The following is a 21982-nucleotide window of genomic DNA, read 5'->3' on the forward strand; positions in this document are numbered from 1 at the left end:
TGCACTTTACAAAAATATGGAAAACGTCATTCCAACTTTCCTAGATTTTAAACATGTCTCTAATCAAATGAAATACAGAAGATTTAAAAAACACAGTCCTTTTCCAAAACTATACTATTTCCATTTACAGCTCTCTCGCGCTCCAATTCTTCTAAGACTAGTGAGTTAAGAAGCCACATCTTGCTTACCACCTCCTTCCTGCAGCGCTTCTTACCATTTCTGCAACATATTTATTTGTAAACTGATAGAACAACACATACTAGCTTAACTGTAACTTCGTCACTGTCTTCTACAATGCGAGGACAATTGCTAACAGATGTGAGACCGTCTTTTGTGCAACGGAGTGTTTTTATACTCCTCCTCCTGGGCTCAGCACAGTTTACTGTAGCGCACAACTAGGGTCAAAGGCTTAAAGGACTGACTTCTTAGAAAAACTAGTTTCCAAAGGCAAAGGAAAGTCAGGTTGTGGAATAAACCGTAGGCTGCGACAAGAGGAGACCACCGGGAACACAGTATCTGTAGCCACTGCAGAGACGACCCTGCTGCGAGCTGCTGCACGGCAATCAACGCACACTCATGCCCATCCACTGCGTTCAGCTTTTTTCTCAGCACTGCTCCTCCCAGCCGCCTCTCACCTCATCTCTACCTGCCACCATCCTCCCCTCTTCCACGCCAGCTTTCCCAGATAGGTTTAAAACAGTTGTTTAAGGAGTTACTCTCAAGTGATGCAAATCACTAAATATGTTCTGGAGGACTCTGGCAGAGACCCTGTCTGTCCTCAACTTACGTCCTTGTGCTTTGATGCTCCTGTGGGTGTTTTTCCCCACTCTCAACAATACTGTTGCAGACTGTTTGTTCCCTAAACACTTACAGAACGCAAAAGCATGCAGAAACATCCGTCTCCAGAGTTTTGCCCTTTGCCATTTTTCACAGCCTGTATTAGCTACTTTAAAGCATCTTTTCTCATTAACTTTGAGCTGTTCTGCAGGTTCCCACATGACTCACCAGTTGACCGCACACCAACGTGAGGCACAGAGATGTCCCAGGAAATGCTCTCCATTTCCCAAGCGCTGGCACAGAGACGTACCAGGAAATGCTCTCCATTTCCCAAGCGTTTTCCCCGTTTCTCTCTTCATTGCATCACCACGTTCTGTTTATTCCCTGAGGTTCTTGCTACTTTCCAAAGTGCTCCCCGCTGAAATTCAACGCCCTTAATTTTCCCTTTTTTTGGTCCTACGCTAGTCCTAACTGCACGTTATTTGTGTTGAGCCCTAGCAACGGCTGCTAGACAGAACATGGTTTTTTCACTGATGCGGACAGGCATTTCGACAGCACTGGTGGGCCTCTTCCCCGCAGACCTTTCTCTACATTATGTAAAAACAGGAGTTTTTCTAAGGCACTGGTAAGCTGCTTTGAGTACCTAACGATTTAAAATAATAAGTTTGTTACTAGCAAAAGAAAGCAAAAAAAGAGAGAAAGCCTCACATAGTGCAGGTACAGATTTTTTTCGCTGGTTCACAGCAGTAGGGCAAAAAGCAATCACACGTTTCTTCTGACACAAAACGTCACCGTACCAGAAGCACTGAAAAGTGGTCTGGCTGTCAAAGTGCAAAAGGGCGTCTGCCAAACACCTTCGTTACTGGTCCGGCACTGAAAGGAAATCAATTCACGCCTGAAAAAAAATAAAGACAAAACGCACAAAGACTCTCCATGGAGACGGGCTGCTTCCCCAGGCTGAAGACAACATCCCTACAACCGTGGCAGGCACCAAGGCAAATAACGGAGTCCCACTCCGAAAAATTAGCCTTTCGGTGTCTGCTGTGTGCACAATCACACCTGGAAACCTTCACACCCTCACTAGATGCAGTAACAGCAACTGCTGTTGAACAAAGAGCTCTTCTCCACACTTAAAAAGGCAGAAACATGCTGGCCAAAAACAAAGGACAACGAGACACCCTGGGGATATCAGGGGCTCCGCAAGAGCTAAGAGACTGTTTTACCTTCCCGTCTGTTTTGCACCCAGATCGCAACGTCACAAAACTATCAAGTCTAGTAACATTAAAAAAAAAAAAAAATCATTCTGCATACACAAAAAAGCGCTTAACTTTCCCTTCCTTCAGTGACTAGGCTTCAGCAACATGAAAAAATAACTCACGGCAGGGGGACCACCTTCCACGTACCATTCAAGAGGGTTGGCTGCAACCAGCTTCCATTAGAAAAGCATGAGGAGAAATCTAGCATTATGATGACAGAAAAGCAGTTACTTGAAAAAAGCAAAGTAACAAGGGAAATCAGCTTTCTAATGCTTTCAGCATAGCAACAGCAGCATCACAGCAGCGTTTGGGAGCGCAAAGCACACAACGTAAGAGTTTAAGAATTAGCTATAAAACGTTCACTCAAAAGGGGCAGCTGACATTTCAATTATTTGCTTGCCTTCATTATCTCTGTGAAACAAGCCAGTATCCCAATCTACTTTAAAAAAAAAAAAAAAAAAAACAGAGTTGCAGTCATAAACCTTTTCAGACACAAAGTCACCTTTTAATTATTAGGTATCAAGCAGAATGATGTCTGAGATCCTCCCAATCTGTCTCCTCTGAGCAAAGCGAGGGAGCTTGAACAGAGGACTATCCTGCCGCAGGCTCTGCCGCCGATAATAGTGGAGCGCTTGGCGAAGGTGAGGAAGGAGCTATGAGCAGCTGCCCCCAGGAAGGTTCACGCTGCAGATTAGCAGGCACGTGGGGTCACAAGAAGAGCACACATAAACAACAAACTGGGGGCTGCTGAATACTGGTAACCTAAGCTCAATTTTTTGCAATGCACGTCTTACCTTTACCTGTGCTGTGATTTGATTTTAGTAAATGTATCTAATTTAAAATATCAGGCAAGGTCTTGAACATAAAATCTAATTAGCTAATACATACACATGCCTGATTAACTAAGCAGAATTACAACAGCAGCAGCACCCTTAAAATTAAAGGGCTATTAATAGCACCACTGTAAAATTACATTTTTGTGTATAACATGATTGTAAAACTGCTATGAAATTTAACTTGTTATATTGGTTTCAGCCTGTTCTTTTTTTTCCACTTAAAATATTGCTTCTGAATGGAGACTGAAGCCTTAGAAGTCTTGGAAGTTGGTCAAATTAAAAACCAAATACAATAAAAAAATTCCCTTCAAGGCTTGTAACTTTTATAAATTTGAATTCTCTTTCAGACTGAAACTATCTTCTGGAATATCAGATTTTGAAAAATAAGGTAGAAAGGATTAGACTTCGGCCTTTAGAAGAGACGGTGCAGTTACTGTTCATTATCTCCAGGTTAGGTTATGCCTACTATAAAGATAAATGACAGTAAGTATTTTAAAAACCTATAAACCTATAGGCCAACGCACAAAATAAGTGAGACTTCAAGCTCAGCCTTCTTTATTAGGATGGGTAAGATGAGATGTGAACTTCTTGCTGAACTAACAGTATTAGCACAGCTTTACTATCATCAATATTCACAAACTCCAGCAGAGGGTAAAGACGTTCAAGCCTTCTCAAAACTGTGTTAAGTGCACATCACCAATTGCACAATAACAGGGAAACGGGGTTTGCGACCAAGGAGACAAACCAGATGCTGTAATTATTGGAGATGGTGCACAACATCAGCCTAACCAGTGTGCTTGCAAAAAGAAACAAGCTGAGATGAAAAAAGAGCGAGCAAGCCTGCACTTGTTGGCACAGCTCCAACAAGTACCCAAAGACATGGTGAAGATGTGACAACAAATGGCATAAGCCAGTGACCTTCTTGTCTGAGGATCCTGACAGAGGTAAGATGATCAGACCACTGGATGGTGACAGCAGAAAAGCAGGAGTCAATGTCCCACAGGGTGGCTTCTTTTAGAAGAAGTTTACACAGAAAACTATAGACTTCATTGCGGCCATTAACTCCCTAAAGAATGCAGTTTGGACAACAGAGCCTTCCTCACGCTGAAATGGAAAGTCTTGGATTCTTCTCAAGCACTGAAGAGACAACAAACCTGGCTGCTCTTTCTGCAAGCAAGCAAGGCAAGGCAAGGCAAGCAAGCAAAGCAGCCGGCAGAAAAACGGTCATGGAAGTTTACTGTGAGGTGGACTTCTCTATCTTACCAGGAGAAACGCAGTGCTCTAAGGATTGCAACTTTGTCACATACCACGCCTACCTAAGCAAAGTCTCGTAATTTGTTATCCATAGCTGAAAAGCGGTCAAAGAGCACGTGCAAGCCAGAGTGTGTGTCTGTGCATATGTATATACCCAGACGCACGTGCATTTATTTCTTCTGAGTGTGTCTAAACGCTTGGAGCCATTGCTTAAGAAAGATGAGCTGCTTCTGGTTTCTTATGCTCGCGAGCAACCACTGTGAAAACCTGGTAACGTGGTGCAGTGCAAATAAAAATGAAAACCTGAATAACACACAGGTCAGAATCTGTGGATTACCACTACTTAAACCTTTCAGAAAGGCTCTGCAGTCTTCCAGTGAGCAGAGGATATGAATGTAAACCATTCAATGAGGCAGAGGAGCCTTGCTCAGTGGTGATGAAGCACACAGAAAGGAGCTGAAGTTCTGCATTTCAAATACTTAAGGTGGAGTGGTCTCCAGAACAAAAACATTTTAGAATTGGGATTCCCTAGGAATGCAGGGCTCAATCCTGAACTCTCCACGGAGATAAGGGAAGCCCCCCACAGCATGAAACCTGCACGTTCTTCACCTTTGCAGGTTCCTGTGCTGAAGCTGGGCAGTTCACGGTCAAGGCAAACAGTGCTTATTGGTAGAAAGAAAGGAAAGTAGTCCAGGCTATGGGATCAATCCCTGAACATGAGCACATCTTGAGGACGCAAAGTTGTTCCTGCTTTGAGATTTGTTGCACCCACAGAGGCCACTAGCATTTTTACCTCCTCCTTCTCAGGAAAGGAGCCTTAAGCTTGCACGAGGCACAAAGCACCAGAGGCCGAGAGCATTATCCACCACCCAGCAGACAGAAGAATTAGTGCCGGAGAGGGCAGCTCGAATGATACAGTCAGCTCTTCTGAATAAATCAAGGTACCCCAGATGACTGGGTGAGTGTAAAAGGAGTCACCACAACGACCGCTGTTGGGAAAGCTAAAGCTGAGCTTGAGTCCCTTGCAACTCAAAAGCAGATACCTCAGCACCACTCTAAAGGTCCTGCTACGTCTAGAAAGAATGGCCCGGAGGCCTGACGTAGAACACGTGACAACAACGTCTACAGAAGTCAAGAACATGAGAACAACGTACCATGGACATTAACAAATATTAGCTCTATGCTATTCCTTACGATGGTAAACTAAATCATTTTAGAAGACATTTTTCTTAACATGACACAGCACTTTGCATGGACAGCACAGTCCAATCAATTGACATATGTCAAATAGGACAACACTCAGCAAAGGTAAGGCCAGGATTAACGGCGCAACGTGACACAACTTTTCCTAAGTGAATAAGCCAAAGACAACTAACTGATTTCCAGAGTCAGCAGCTGTCTTTCTTACCTGCTCTTCAATGTACCACCCTAGTGAAAATTACCCTGAGCATTTCACTTGCTTTCAACTGTTTTTTGAACACTTTCAACACAAGAGCAAGTGTTTTTTACATTCTGATAGAACACAGAGCCCAAAAGGCACTAAGTGCATTGTTACTGTTTTATATCAAGTACACATCAAGAGTACCTGAAACACACACTTTTAAATACTGAAATATAAAAGACAAATTTGTGGGAAAACCACCTTCCTGTTGCTCTGGAGCCCTCTGCAGCGAGCTCCTGCTAAAATACCAAAAGGTGACTCCAGCAATAGACATTGAGTATGTCCCCCACCACACAAGAGGGCAATGGGAGTCTCTTGCAGTAACAGCAGGATAAATGGACTTGATTAAATCCTCAGCAGAGGATCTTTCAACACTAACATCCAAACACATCTGTGTTACCACAAGGTATCACACAATCAATGCTGAGTGACCAAAAAGCACAGTTCCTCACCTGAAATTAAAGCTTTTCTCATTACTCAAGTTCTCTGTGGTGCCATTATCTTACCTTACGTTTCATTTCATCATCATCATCTATCCTGGCACCACCAGCATCACTCAGGACAGGGCTCAGAAGAGGGGATGAACCCTGGCCGGCTGAGTTCAAGTTCTCCTGAAATGCCGGGTTCAAGCTCAGAGGACTCTTCAACGGGAAGGAAGAGAGCTGAGAATGGTCCAGTGCGAGGCCTAGAATGGGAGGAGAAGAAGATGGAGTAGAAAAGGAGAGAAAAAAAAACGTTTCAAAAACAGTTTATCTAAAATAGACAATTACCCACTATTAAATCACAACTACAATCCCACATCATGGGGGAAAAAAAAAAAGGACATGCCTCCACTGCTAAGTGTGCATCTCTCAAAAGTAACTGGAGCTTCTTGAGCAACCAGCTGTTGAGTAGCAGTTTACTTGAAAACTGTATTTAGGGGAGCAGATAAAATTGTGTAGCGTCCAGGGAAAACTGCTCAAATCCCATTGGATTTTGTTGACTCAGAGGGTTCACAACATAGGATTATATCGCAGTCACAAGAACACACCTTTTAATTTTTCCTTTTTTAAAATAAGAATTCCATTTTCACCCTAAAAAGAAGCTAGGACAAATCACTGTGCTATTCTCCACTCCAGAAAAAAATCCAAAAGACAAAGCTAGTTAAAAACATGTTCAGAGTCCAAGGAATCTCCCAAATTGTACCTATGGGGAGGAAAACATATTGCCATACAAAAAGGGACCATGCACTAAATTTCATTCCTAGCTCTTCTGCTAAGCGCATGAATGGAATATTATACTGATCTCAGCAAAGAAAAATGGTTTTGAAGAACCGTGTAAGACAAGAATTTTAACTAGATGGATACTACTTTGTTGCATGGCAAGACATGTCTGAAACAGGAGCAACACGCAATGCTTTGCTCTAGATTAGTGATTTTTTTTTTTTGATTTGTGGATCCTTTAAAGATTTCCAACAGATAAGACACCTAAACAGTGAATTTAAGTCTACTAACAGCAGTTGCTCTCTTCCCTTTTGCAGACTGCTTAAAAACAGCATGCAGATAACCGCTTGGGGTCCATGGTGAAAACCGTTGTTCAAGATCTGTTTTCTGCAACCAAAGACAACAGACGCTCCAACTATTCACACTGTGGCCATGAAATTCCTAATTAAACTCAACTTTTTTTTTTTTTTTTCTGATCTTCCCTCTCATATATAGGCAGGCTTCACTGGATCAAACAACTAAACACGTGTCAGCACTTCAATATCGATCACTTTTACCATACTGCTCAAACATTAGATCATGCTTGCCAACACCCTGCAGTATTACTCATTCTGCATTACAGGCAGAAAGCAACAGACGCTACATTACCTGACCAAAATGGAGTGGGGGGACAAAAAAAACAAAAAACCACAATGGCAAAGCCAAAAATGTGAACTCATCTATTCCCAAATCAAAGTCTTGAACTCATTTCATAAGACCACACTACTTTACATCTACTAAAAAAACCACACTGTACAGCAGTGGTTCCTTCTTCTGTACCCGTTTCCGAAACGGAATTTGGTTTACATGACTGATTTTCTTGTCCCAATAACTGCAAATCCCTATTTTCCATGTAATTACCATCTGCCCACAGAAAATGGAGAGCGGGCTGACATCATTCTTTCCTTCTCTGTCATCACTCCCACTCCACATTCAACTTTATGTAACTTTGGCACGTGCAACCTTTGTGTTTAACCCTAAAATTAGCTTTTCGCATCGATTCTCTTCCTGTTGTCAGACTACCTAAAAAATCATCTGAAAAGGCTTTAAAAAAAATGACCTTCCTTGAATATCTAAGCATCTCTTCACGCACATAGACGGCACACGTGCTGGAGGGGAACCAGTTATGAGCTTTTCGATTCGCTATTGGCAGGAGTCGGTTGCTATTCTTTGGCTCAGGAAGCAAAACCACTTAAAAGCGTAGTTGCAGCATGACAATGATGAGGAAGCAGAAGTGCGTATTTTCACATTGACAAATGCAGGAAGCTAAACACTGCTGCGCTCAGTCACCTGGAAGAGATTCAGATTATCGAGGCTGCTACGTTAACTATTAATACACCGGTCAAGCAAAGTCCTTCTGGAGCACATATTGCTTCCGCCTGAGCATTTTCGTCATTCCAACTGCTTTTAATGTTAACACAAGAAAGTAACAAAGCCTAACGTTTGTTTCACATCCAAGAGCGTTATGGAGACAGTAGTTCCCCGGAAGTCTGCTTTTACACGTCAGAGATGCTGAAACAAGATACAAGACAGCTTTAAAAAAAAAAAAAAAAAAGGCAAAAAGCTACAAGTTCTGTAAAAGGGAGGAGTTTCTTTGCTTTCCCATGTAGCCACACATGTGCCAAAGTTGTAATCTTTAACGGCTTCTCAATGTCTGCAACGTTCAAACACACGGGGAGCACAAGGGATGTCCCGTACTACAGACAAACACCACGGCCTGCCTGTTTCAGCCAAGCTGTTCTGGTGTTTACCTTTATCACCTCTAATAGGAGAAGACGGCCATGAAATTAATTTTAAATGCTTGCTCATCTGTATCTGACATCAAGAAGCCAGTGTAAGCTACGAAAAGGAAAGGCATATTCAACAGATCAAGAAGCCAAGATGCAAAAGCGCGTGGCTTCCTCTCTGCCCACCTCCAGATGGAAATGCCTATCACTTCTCTGGTGGCAAGCGCCTGGGACGGACGCTCGGCCCCTGCGTACTGACAGCCCAAGGGAGACACCATGTAGCCTGTTGTTTACTTTCCTAGGACAAAAAATAATACAGAATTCATGAAAGAGCTGTTACAACTGCAACTTCCAATCAGTACAGAGTTAAGGCAAATTCTGTAAAGGGACGTTCCTAGGTTAATTTAGCACCCTACATTTTGTCTTCTCTCAAAAAGACTACAAAACGTCATGCAGCAGCCCGTGTTAGTTTATTTTTTATTATTTGGAGCACGCGGTTGAAATGTTTGATATCAACACCTATGACGACATATCCTGGCAGACGGTGTTACAAGCGTGTAGTGAAATTTTCGTTCTCAGCATCCTTTCACATGCCCGACAGTATTTCTCTACTCGAGCAGCGAGGGGAGAGCACTGGTGCCAGCAGACAAGCTATAAGGTAATTCTGTATTCTCCTGAGGAAGGGGCGGCAAAGGAAGACACTATGCCACAGCCTGAGCAGCGGTTGACACTCTCCACAGCTTTTCCATGTAGAAAACTCCTAAACAAGCAGAAATTTTGGCGGGAAGATCAAAACGTGCAAATGATTTCCGCCGTGAGCGAGCCATGGGGCACTGAGGCATCCCCTCCTCCCCAGACAGTGGCATCCTCTAGGGATGTTATAAAGGAATATTCTCCAAGAGGGGCATTTTCAACAGACCCATGGCTCATCTGTAATTCTCTGCTTTAGGTCATAAATGCAAGAATCTGAAATTGGGAAACCTCACTTTGCAAGCCAAAATAAGGGTTTCTGTGCAATGACATGGATACTCAACTATGTAAACCAAACGCTCACAAATTTTTGCTCTGTACGTGACAAAAATTCGGCTTTCATATCACATACAAGCGCACTTAATACGATGTCAAAAACGTGCCAACAGAGTTTACTCTAATATTCTACATTCTCTCAACAAAGATCTTTCAGAATACTAATGCTTCTTAATTATGTTATTTAGCTATAACCACATAGGTTTTAAGCAAAGAAAAACACATGTTTTTGTAAAAGACCAGCACAAATAAAAATAAAATACATACATTAATGCTAAGTGCAAAATATTCCAAAAGCACTGCGGTTTGGATAAACACAGCTATGGACTTTGAGGATAACTGGCTTTATCTTTCACAGTTACTGCACAATTTGGATAAATGGTTTTGTCATTGTTTATGCCGCATTCCTCTTTTGTCGAGCAATAAAAATGAGATGGTGTCTATCTAACATATGAAACAACAGCTTAATACAAACTTCTGTGCATTCTACTTTTTGCTGAGAGAAAAACCGAAAAGTTTGGTCGGAAGTGTCACTTACTGACGTATCTTAAATGTTTTCTACTTCTGGAAAATGAATTTCTTTTTCAGTGGTCACTGATCTTCAGTGTATACAGACGTGAGGGGTTACACTCAAATTCGAATGAGAAGCATGTTTATACATACAATATACAGAATCAGCCACGAGCTATTCACTATTGGATTATTTTAGGATTATTTCCTTTTTAAAAAATGCCTTTAAGCCAGCTGCTGCCATCATTACCTTACCTTGTATTTTCTTCAAGAGTACTCGAATCCCATCCCTCTCCCTGCTATTAAAGTTAACATACACCTCTTTGGTTTGGCCAAGTGAAATCTATTTAAATTCACTTCGCATATCCAAAATTCATTCATAATAATCTAGACCTGTCCTTGTTGGAGAAGCCGCCACACTTATTTGCCAGGCTATTACAAATACTGCAGCTATCTTCACTACACGCTTAGGTATTTTGCAGGGAATACACTTCTTTGCCCAGCGCGATCTTCAGAGAGGTGGGTAACGGAAGAAAAGTTTCGGAAAACCGCTACCTGAGATCAGGAACTAACTGCTCATTCAGCCACCAACGCCAGAGAAAGCGAGGAAGAAAGCACCTAGCCAGGTTTTAAGTCCAAATTGTAAATTATTACATTAACACAAAGCAGCTTCGGGCACCGCATTAGGTTTCGCGGCAGGAGGACACGCTAGGGAGATGCAACTAGCTTCCTGCTCAAGCTTCAACAGTAAAAAGAAACCAACCCTGATGGAAAACTACAACTATTTTCTGTAACTGCAAAATATTGAGTAAGAAAAGAAAAATCAGCTAGATCCCTTTTTTTTTTAAATCATAACATCAACTTTTATAATTTGAATCATGAGACCCTGTAATTTCTGTTGCCTGACATCAGTCATATGATGTGTTTACTCTAATAAAATAAACTACTAAAAGACGTCTGTATATACTAAGACCTTTTTTGCAGCTACAAAACAAGCTAAAGTGAAGCATATTTATACAGTAGCTAAGAAAGAAAATCCCTATTCTCGAACCCTTAAACACATGTCGAAAAAAAGATTAAAAACTGCGTATTTGAATTTAAATTGTGGTTCTGACATTCAAAGCGTCTCTGGGTTTTAGGTTGTTTCCAACAACTCTCTTTTCTGTGTGCAAAAGTTCCCACTTAGGAGGCTAAGCCAGTACATTAGAATACAGGTTTTGCTAATTATGTTAGCGCAGGCTTTTACTAACTAAAAGTCTTTCAAAGTACAAGCAGACCTTGCCTGATTTAGCCTGAGACAACATACGTGAAGCCTTTGGTATCACTGTTCAGTTATTTTTCAGAGGGTGTTTCCATTCTTCAGTCTAAATTAAAACATCACACACCAGCCATATTTGAATGCAACGCTTGACAAAAATAAAGTGCAAGTACTGGTTCCATAAGCTTTACACCTGAATGCTTAAAACAGTTCGGAGAAAGCCATGAAAAATGGTATCTTAATGGTATCTTAACGATCCTCATTGGACATACTAAAAGCTATGTGAAGTGCAAGGGTTAGCAGTTCAATTGCTTATCAGGAGGGAGTTTCCCACTGCATTTAATTGGTAGATTCCCTTTACGGAAACAATTTGCCTTTTTTTTTTTTTTTAAACAGATATGATTCTTTTTATGCTAAAAAACTGCATGCACACTTATTTGGAGCCCAGACTCCCGCTCCTGTACCCTGAACTCATAATACCTGCACCCCAAATTATGATTTCTACATAAAAGCATTCTGCAGGCTAACGTACTATATGCCAGATCCTAGAATATCCCTGGATCTTCCTTATTTCTAAATTCCACGCCGAGCACATTTTCCCCTGCAAATTTACTCTTCAACATAAACAGAGATGGTTTGGAGGCAGAAAACCTTGACAAACAATTATCTAAGAAACTTTAAATCCATAGACTTCTCTCTTACTCTCCTCAAATTGGTACCAGAACACTTGAGAGCAGACACGTGCCTTAACGAAACTCTGTTTACTTCAGTTACGTATACATATAAATACTGTAGGAGAGTCCTTCGCTATCAACTTTACACTTGATGTCCAGGATCTGAAACAGCAGAGCAGGCCTTTTTTTTTTTTTCTTTTTTTTTCTTTTTGCAATCCCCCCCCCACCTCTTTTTTAGGCCTATACTATTTGTAGACCAGAAACAATACATACCTGTCGTTAGACACCATGCTTTTTAAACTTTTATATTGTTATATAAACTTCTATATTGTTATATAGTGTTAGACAGAATTCTATTTATGCTGCATTGATACATACACGCTTTTTGGGAGCCGCTGATTAGTTTAGGGAGATTTTTAAAGGCCCACGCATGACTCCGGAGCCTCCACGCACAGGGCTGGGAGGGGCAGCGAAGCTCAGGCAAACGCTGACCTGTGTTTGCTCAAATTACTACTTTGCACAAACCTCTCTGTCTGCGGCACAGCTGAATCGAACGGGCAGGGTTTCAACCTGACTGGTTTACGCCAGGTATGTTTCTTCCTTGCTCCTGTGTAAAGACAGGTTCAAGTTTGCAATGAGAACAGTTCATCAAATTTAACCACTGTAATACAGTAATACGACGTGGTTTGCTCTAAAATCTTGTGATGTTCAAAAGGAAGTCAGAGGCAGTGTTATACAGTAATTCTCGCTTGCGGAAAATCAATTCAAGCAGTATTTTGGAGTGGGTTTTGTTGTTGTTGTTGTTGTTGTTTTTACTGTTTTATAATTCAGCAAATATAGAATGGAAAATAGTTCCCCAAAATTAATAAATTCAAATTAGCCCACAGATCTACTCCGCTTACTTATGCGAGTATTACTGACTGTTTTTTAAAAAAAGTAAATATTTACATTTTAAGGAAAAGAAGATTTGCCCAGATATTGGGCACAGATTCCTGAACGACTTTCAACCTAGAAACTATGAAGCTGCTTGTCTGCCTACATACGCTATGCTTAATATGAAAGTTAGGTTTCCTATAAAAACAAATCATACAGAAGAGAGTCCAAGGGACATACTCAATTTGAAAGAGAATTTCTCCACAATAAATATTACACCCATAAAGACACCTCAACTTTTTGCCCTATTTGTATCCCAAGCAGAAGGTTTGCACAAAACAATAATTTGACAAACACACATCAGTATTTGCCCTAGCTATGCTCTACTTTCAAGGGTGACCATGAGAAAAACTGCCTTGAGAAATCTGGTAATAAAACTCTAAGATGCCTTGGCTAGGAGAACAAATATTTATTCTATTTCAAACACAAGGGTAAAGAAAAATAAAGCTAAAAAGCCCACGTTGTCATTTATATCAAAGTTTTCCTTATTTTATTGCATAAACAATTAAAGTTATGAATTAGTACACATCTGTAGGTTCATAATTGGCAATCTGAACAGAAACAAAGCTATTAAAAATCCCAACATGTAATTCAATAAAACATTCACTGTATAAAAAGATCAAGTTGAAGAGATCAATTAAGAAATTCCAGCCCCCTTCGTTTTCGCCACGTAACCCTCTCCCGAAAACAGCAGCACCTATTTCACGGGGGATTCACTCTAACCAAGGCACGCGTACCGCTGCACGTATGGGTAAGTAGGCGTTTTGACCACTTCTAGCACTCTTGTCACAAACCAGCTTATCGGCTGCCCCGTGAGCCTCGCACACGCAAGCGACAGCAGAATATTGCGAGTTTGTAAGATTTACAGCCTCATCGACCTGCAAAGCAGCTCTAATTAGCCATACTCCAAATTCAGCACCTCGGCTCGTCCAGCAGGCTGCTCCAATAGCCCACGAGCAGATAATAAATGCAGTGGATTGTTTGTATGTTTGGAACTGTAAAGTCTCACAATATTCATACATATAGTGTATACGTATGCCCATACGCATACACGTAGCATTTGTGACAAGTTCAATGTAAGCTCTGCTGAAAACTGCAGGTAATGACAGCTAAGAGACTGCAATGACCGTTGTCTTGTATACTCATTCATTAGTATTAGCTCAGAATGTTTTGCAAAATGACAATAATGGGAATGACTTACCGACAGGTTTGCACCAAAAAGCATAAAATAATGCGACTTTTATTAGCCTCTCCACACAATCTTAACCTTATCAAGATTGGCCACTACACAAAAGCTACCACCACCCCAAACAAAACAAAACAAACCCTTAAATAAATTCACCTATGACCACAATATAGAAGTACGCAGGATAAAGGAGACCAATATTTCTTTTTATCCAATAACTTTGAAATTCACTGGAATTTAAAGTTGAAAGCAGATTAGTGTGTTGCCCTATTCCATCCTAAGATAAAATATGGTAATTCCGGGGAAATATACAGCATGTATTACTTCAATAATGAATGAGTTTTTTAAAATTACAAAGTATACACATAACATAATACAAGGCTAGTAAACTTTATCAATGTTTAACTAGACGGCTGGCAAGTCAGAGAATATTCTCTGGCCGCTACTGTGCAAATTAGAAAGAGCTCTACTAACTGCATACACAAAGATCAAGATGTTCTCATGTAGTGCTTTACATTTAATAAACGTGTATAAGTGTAGTATGATTGTAAATACACACATATAGGGATACAGGAGCAGATCAAATTACGCTTTTAAGACTCATTTCTTTCTTTTCTCTAGTCTTTCAGTCACACTGTGATGCACACGTTGAGAACCTCAACACAGAGCTAAATCTATCAGCGTAACTAATTTAAGAAAGCCACAAATACCGATGTACTTCCCACAACTGCAAATATTTGCCAAATTAGGATCCACGCAACAGAGAAGAATAGAAGAGGATGGAAAATATCACAGCCTCACTGAGGAACAAGAGCAGAGTTTCTGTGCTGTGCTCGCCCTTCACTTAAATTAAACTGCACCCGTTGGTGGACAGATAGTTTGGCGCAGAAGAACAGAGCAAGCATGAAAAGGTATCTTCCATACCACAGTGGTCCTTGTTACTGCAAATGTGCGGCAATAAAACCTGTATGTCGATTAAAGATGTCAGTACATCGAATATCATTATGTCCCTCCCGACCTTCCATAGATGGGACCGAAAGTAAACGTGAAGCAACATACCTCAGCGATGGGAATGGCGGGGGGGAGGAGAAGGCGACCTCTCGCTTGTCGCTGACAAGCAAAGTTTTGCACCCGCGCTCTCATCTGCTCCTACCACAGTTCCTCAAATTCCTCCTTCCCAAGGTGAGCATGCACAGGATATTCCATAGCGATCTTCTGATTTTTTCCCCCACACGATCTCCCCCTTTTTGAGTGGCCCCCAGCCGCTTTCACTACTCAGGTTCTGCCACTGTCCCAGCTCTCAAGATTAGGTGGCTGGCACCATTTCAACACCTAGTGGCATACTACTCATCTTCTTGAAAAAGAAAGTTTTTGTGCTCAGGAAAAAAATAAAATCAGTACCAGGAACTAAGTTTTAGTAGTATTGACATTGTAAAAATGAAACAAAACAAACACTGAAAAGGAAGGAGAGCAGAGCCTGAATTCAGGATATAAGCGCACACTGCACTGAAGTTCACCAATTCCCTTAGACTATGCAAAGAAAAACAGCAGAAGTGGAGACCGGAAAGCCCTGCCTCCTCTCACCTTGACCAGCCGTATCAGGAGACAGCTGAGGAAGAAGAGGATGCCTGGCGTTGACTCTAACGCATCAAAAAAAAACCTTGCAGTTGGTGCTTAAGTTCCCCGAGAACTGTCCCGTTGCCTTGAAGGTAGGCTGCTTTTCTCTAATCTCCCATGAAAGGGGAACGAATCTCAATTTATCCCTCTGGAGGAAATGCTGAAGAACCTTTTCTCATAGTTTTCCTGATGCAATAAAAATGCTACTTACAAACTAAATTCTCTCCTCCACTTTTGTGCCTATCTGGAAAAACAAGAACAACAGGAAACAGTCAAACATCTAACTATAGCCTCAGAAGTCATATAGGTTTAAAAACCAGAAAAGCCCAGAAAAACCATGAGCGCCATATATTGTCGATGAACACCAGCAAAGCTGGAACTAGCAGGTGCCAGGGGTATGGGCAGCAGTATTGAACTCTTAAGAGAAACAGCAATTCCAGCAGTCTTTCAGCTAGTCTTTATCTTTTGAGTCTCTTTATAGGATTCCGGGGAGTCAGAGAAGGATATGGCACTGCTCTGCTTTTCAGCACCCCACAACTCGAGAAGGAGAAAGCAGCAACGCTTGCAGTACCCCACAGCGTGCAATCCTGGCAGAGGACACTGTCTTTTAGGCGGTGACCAGCCCAGTCCTTATCTCAGCATCCTGACTTCAGATATGGAGTCAGGAGATGCGAAAAATCGGTGCTTCTGATGATATGCTTCACTAAAAGCTTAATCTGAACAGCTCTATATCTGGGGCAAAACTTTTCTTGCTGCTCTTCCCCTCCCCATACCCCCACAAACCAGCCCAAGTCCTGACCTATGGTCCCCTGCATCTTGCTCAAAGCTAAAGATCTGAGGGCAAGATCCTAGTCACACCAGTTCCTTTAGAAAATAAAAGGGGCATTGCATTAAGGCTCTCAAATACTATTTTCCGAAAAATCCCTGAGATTTAAAACTGCCAATAAAAGACCTGTGTAGCTGCAAAAGGCAAGAAGGAAAACATTACAGATACATTTGAGGATTAACTGCTTTGCACGAAAATGTATTAGCAAGCCTTCTCTCAGGATTACCAAGCATATTTATTGAAAAGATACAAACATTATTTTTCTAAGATCGTTTGAAAATCTAGAGACTTTAGCTTGATTTGTTCCCATGTTAAGCCATTGTAATAGATTAAGAGAGAACGCTTGTGATTGAGGCACAAAACGTAAAACGCAGGCAGACAAGGTTATTTTTAAATAGCAGAATCTTGATTCTTTTTTGAAGAGATCAAACAAATTAAAAGCCTTCCTCTCTATCTTTAGCTATAGATTTGTCCCCGCCTCTACTATCTGTAAAAAAAAAGTTCTGAAACAGAAGTCTTCTTTTTTTTCCCCCCCTCTCCTTTCTTAAGTTACATAATGTAGTTGTGGGAAGGAAACAAGATAATCAGCCTAAAAACAAAGGTGCCAGTTTTTGATACAACTGAAGACCTCCTTCAAGTGCCTATTTACCAATGTCACATTAAACATCCATGACATCACATCCACAGGTAAGAATAAGGTCACACAAAGAGTGAGAATACACATTCAACAGAACAAAATAAAAACAATTCATGTATAGCACTTATAAATGAAAAAAGACCGATTAAACATGGCTGAAAGTCCAAACTAATACTTTGTTCTATATAGGCTTTGATTTTGTGCCACTGGCAAAGACGACAAGTTTCTAAAGGAATAACAGTGATTTCACTCAAGCCAATGAGTGCACAATAACCACAACATTATAGCAAGTGCTGCGAGGAATAATCATGCCTTCAGAAATACTAAACTGAAGCAACAGGTGACTGAAGGACACTTTGCTTCATTACGCTCTACCAGACATTGTGGTAAATCAAAATTCAAAAATCCTTTGAATTTTCAGTTGCCAGAGTTCTGTGAAATACCAGCATTTTTTTTTTAATGCTCGATTAAAGAATGAAAGTGTTTCAACAAGTCCACATATAATAAAATTCCCTTCTGGGATCTGCAAAGGATTGAAAACGGGACAACATGGAACCCAAACCAAATAACTGCAGGATGTCAAAGCTGAACGTCAGAATTTCGTCCCAAACGAAAACGTCCATCAGGTTGACAGAGAGGAAGTATGCTTTGTAACTTACTCTTGCTTAAATAAAAGTTGCTAAATTAGATGTGCAATTAAATAACTATCTTTTCAATTTCGCTTCCAAAAGTACAGATCATCTCCTTTCAAAGTCAATCGACTAAAAATACATATATAAGCAGTGAAGCTCTAGCTGCTGCCTACAGCACTCACTCTTTTCTAACATCTCAAATAACTTCTCAGAAAGGAACAATTTTACCTAAACAGTCTTTTGCTGAATACAGCACACACTTTAAAGAAAAAGTTAAAGCTATCACCGGATTTACTGCCACCTATCTTCCCCAGATAAAGTAGACTTTGCACCTTGAATTAACTAATTTGTAAGCATTTTTGCGCAATGTGATTAGGACAAAATGCAATGGGGATTAGGTGTTTTTATAGTCTGTGCATATATTTCCAAATTACTGCAAAACAGCAGCAAACTTGCTTGTTGCTGGACTGCTGAAGGCACTTTGTAATCAGAAAATATAACGATTGTCTTCACAAGAAGTTTTGATGACTCCTGTTTTCCACTGGTCTTGCATATACTCCCCTCTTCTAAACTGTGTATGATGCTTATTCTTTGAGGTATACAGCAGACATGTTGCATAGTTTTGATATTTTAAAACTATCCTTCATAGTCGATTCAAAGATTGCCCTTTTTGATTTTTGGGGGGGAAGGAGAGGACTCCCACCGCAGTGCAAGACAATATCTCATTTACTGGATGTGGCAGCTTGTTAACAAGCACCTGCAAAAAGGACTGCTGCATTCAGGTGCTGGAGGAACAGCCTATTACAGTAGACTCTTGTAGACACATATTTATGGCCAAAAACCTACATTTGATACACTGTAATTTTTGATAAGTCTTCAAGAGCCAGCTGGTGCTCACCGGAATTACTGGGTTTTCCTAAACTTAGTATTTTGCAAACATCATAGCCTATTATAGCACGTTCTGGATGCAGTGTTATGCATATAATGCAGTACCAAAGCTAGGATGCTTTCAGGCAAACTGAAGACAAAAGAAAATCAACTGTATTATGTGAGTCAAAATCCAGCCACTAGATTAGAATTTTCCAGCTCTTTAAAGTGACTGACATTGTACCCTTCTTTTGACTTCTAAGTCTGAACAGCATAGAGGAATCCATCATAAAAATCAAGGTACCAATCAATGATTGACATGTGCCTTTTCTGTCCAGTCTTCTTGAGTGAGATTTTTTAAATTGTTCTGAAAGTCAAAAGTAAAGTTCTCACCAGTTGCTTGAGCAAAAGGATTACTAAAGAAAAGATTTACATCCAGTGGAGCAGCAGTTTCAGAGTCCCAGGAGTCTGTATCTGTACTGCTAGAGTCTTCTGTAGTGGTGGGTGGATAGCTCAGCTGTTCCAGCTGATCAATAATGTCAGTGAACTGAAAGGCTGAACTGGACTCAGAGCGAACTGAATAGGCTGGGAAATTCACCATAGAACTAGCCTCAGAATGATTAGCAGAACTATACGTGTGCAGGGATGAAGTACCATTCAGTGGCAAATTATTGAGGGAACTGCTTTCAGAACGGTTGTTTATGAGTGAACTTGTTTCAGAAGGGCTCAGAAGGCTTTGCATTCTGCTCGCTTGTGCCTTAACCTCAAACAATTCTGAGGTATCTGACGGTCTCTCATTACCATTGAAATCGCTCCCTTCTTCAAAGTCAAACTCATCTTCCATATTCATATCTACTGCTTCTGTTGAGTACCTGTCGGGGCTTGACTGAGAAGAGACCATATTTTGTTGCAGGACATCTTTAGTTAAGCCAGGTGACTCTGATGCATGCTTAGAAAAATCGGAGCCCTTTAACTCTAAACCACTGTACATATATGAAAATGCCTCAGATCCCCCAGCAAAAAAGGAAATTTCTGCTGGGTCATCATCAATGAATTCCTCTGAAACCTGTAACGGTGAATTTGTCAATGTGAAAAGAGGGGCACCCCTACCGCAGGGCTGACGCTCTTTTTCAGCAATGAAAACACCCGTGGTAAAGTCATCCTCATCATTGTCATTTTTACAAACAGCAACCCTACTCTCTTTACTACTCTTCTCTACATCTAGATCTAAACCACGACCACTCTCAACAACAGGACAAGCAGAGTTACAGTTTCCTGCAACACTACCAAACCCAACACCTTGGAATGACTGGAGCATGGAAGGTCCAGGCTGCTGCATCAGTTTCCTCCCAGTTTCTTCTGCTGGCGCTGCAGTATTTTTTTCTGGAATCCTTGTATATGGTGCTCGGGGGTCCACAGAGGAAGGGCTGGTTTCTGCAAAGACGGGCAGGACAGTAGTAGGAGTGGTCGATGAATGAACTGAATGGAAGGGGGCTGTTGCTGAGGCAGGAGACCCTGGGGTTCTCAAGCCCTCAGTGAATGGGGCACTCTGAGGGGGAAATAAAAACAGAACAGGTAAAAAGATTTATTTTTTTTTTAATACATGAAAACAAATGCAGCATCTGGTTCATGAGGCAGAAGGAACGCGTGCTTCAAAAGAGCTCCCTTTTTAGCAAATAAAACTTTATATACAGAAATAGACCCAGCATCCTCCAAAAGATGGAAGGTCTTTTTTCATGAATTTTCGTAATTGAATGGAAAATTAAATCCATGTATTTTATACCCTCTGCCGAGGAAACATCCACAGGAAAGGAAAATACATAACAAGGAGAGCTAAATCCTGCAATGCTTTCTTAACCTCTTGCATCTACTGCAAGCACATTTCGGTGAAACAGTAAACTGCTGCATTTATGCTCGTTTCTGGCTGAATTGTAAAGGCATCCATATGATGAACTCAGACTACAGGAAAATCTGTTACACAGTTACTGAAAACAAAATAATCCTGTGAAATAGTAATAACTAGAAAGTAGGACATCTTCCTTTCAGGTAAGATGAATTATGAGAAGGAAAATACTACTCGTTTCAGACTCTACTAGCTACAACTATTAAAACTGATAGCACTTGGAAAAAAAAAGTGGCAGGCGCAAAGATTAAACAGTGGAAGTGATTCCAGACAAACAGTTCAATCAGAACAACTTTTCTTTGCAGTCAACTCGGAAAGCTGGCTGTCAGCTTCATTGACTGCAATATCTACAGCGCTGCAGAACTAACCTGTTTTGGCACATCTGTGTTTGAAGTGTGAGCAGACACTCTAGCTTTGCTGTGCCTCCTGCAGAAAAGAGAGCATCCTGTGAGTATCCAAGATTTTAGTTAGCCTTCTCCCTTCCCTATTCAGCTATTCCCATTCTAATAGCCAATAGAAAAGTTCCAAGAGGTATTCTCTCATGTTTTGTTAGCGACTACGTCAAGATTTAAAGAGTTACAACAGTTTTAAATTAAACAACGCAGGTGCAAGAAACGTACAGAAAATGGAATGAAGCAAGATTCAGATCATTCATACCACTACAGAACGGGAGCAAAACGGGACAAAAGAACAGACTAAATAGCATTTAGTTTAGTTTCTTCCTTTGTCATCAGTATGACAAACCCACAAACGTTTAGCTTCACAACAGAACAGGTTCATCTACAACAATTACAAAAATAATTCATCTTTCAGTCAACCATGTAACTTACAGCATACAGCAGCCTATATATTACATTCGAAAAAGTAGTATCTTACATAACATTGATGGTTAGATTCATTCTATAGTAATTATTTACTAGGAAAAAATCTTTCATCCAGAGAAGGAGCTCAACCAGAGTCCTAGCTATTCAAAACATTCATTAATAGCAGAGATTAATGCAAACTTTTTGAAAACCCTGTTAAATTTCATATAATCTTTCAGATAAGAAACTATGAGGAGTTTCCTACAGTAGACAGAATTTCATAGCCAAGTAAGTAAAGGCATTTTCACTGTAAAATTATTTGATTTCAAAACTTTTTTCATTTTCAAACCTTTTAAATTTTTAGAAGAGAAGGAATGTTTAAGGCCGTGTTTTCAGACTTGCAGAAGACTTGCAAGTTCAATTATGTGCTCTACCACTGGTTACTAGTGTAATTTTAGACATAACATTCTCCATGCTTCAACTTTCCATCTGTATATTCTGACACTCAAGGTCAAAGAAGCATATTATTAATGAATGTCATTTAAAATTACTTTGCTTTGCATCATATCCTAAATCAG

At 40.6% G+C, this 21982-nt stretch overlaps 1 protein-coding gene across 5 annotated transcripts in view; it reads right to left on the reverse strand.

The window, feature by feature from the left end:
• FARP2 (FERM, ARH/RhoGEF and pleckstrin domain protein 2) overlaps positions 1-21982 on the reverse strand; it is a 92269-nt gene that overhangs the window by 17880 nt on the left and 52407 nt on the right. For all 5 annotated transcript variants that reach the window (XR_011142746.1, XR_011142747.1, XR_011142745.1 and 2 more), the window contains exons 12-14: positions 20970-21027; positions 19998-20247; positions 6071-6249 (exon numbers count right to left, since the gene is read on the reverse strand). Coding sequence is in view for 2 of the 5 variants with exons in the window: in XM_068953741.1 (XP_068809842.1) it covers positions 6071-6249; positions 19998-20247; positions 20970-21027 (487 nt within the window). In the remaining 3 variants the exon portion in view is untranslated. The remainder of the gene's footprint in view (positions 1-6070; positions 6250-19997; positions 20248-20969; positions 21028-21982) is intronic.

This window comes from Struthio camelus, chromosome 9 (genome assembly GCF_040807025.1).
Source record: "Struthio camelus isolate bStrCam1 chromosome 9, bStrCam1.hap1, whole genome shotgun sequence".
Classification (NCBI taxonomy): domain Eukaryota; kingdom Metazoa; phylum Chordata; class Aves; order Struthioniformes; family Struthionidae; genus Struthio; species Struthio camelus.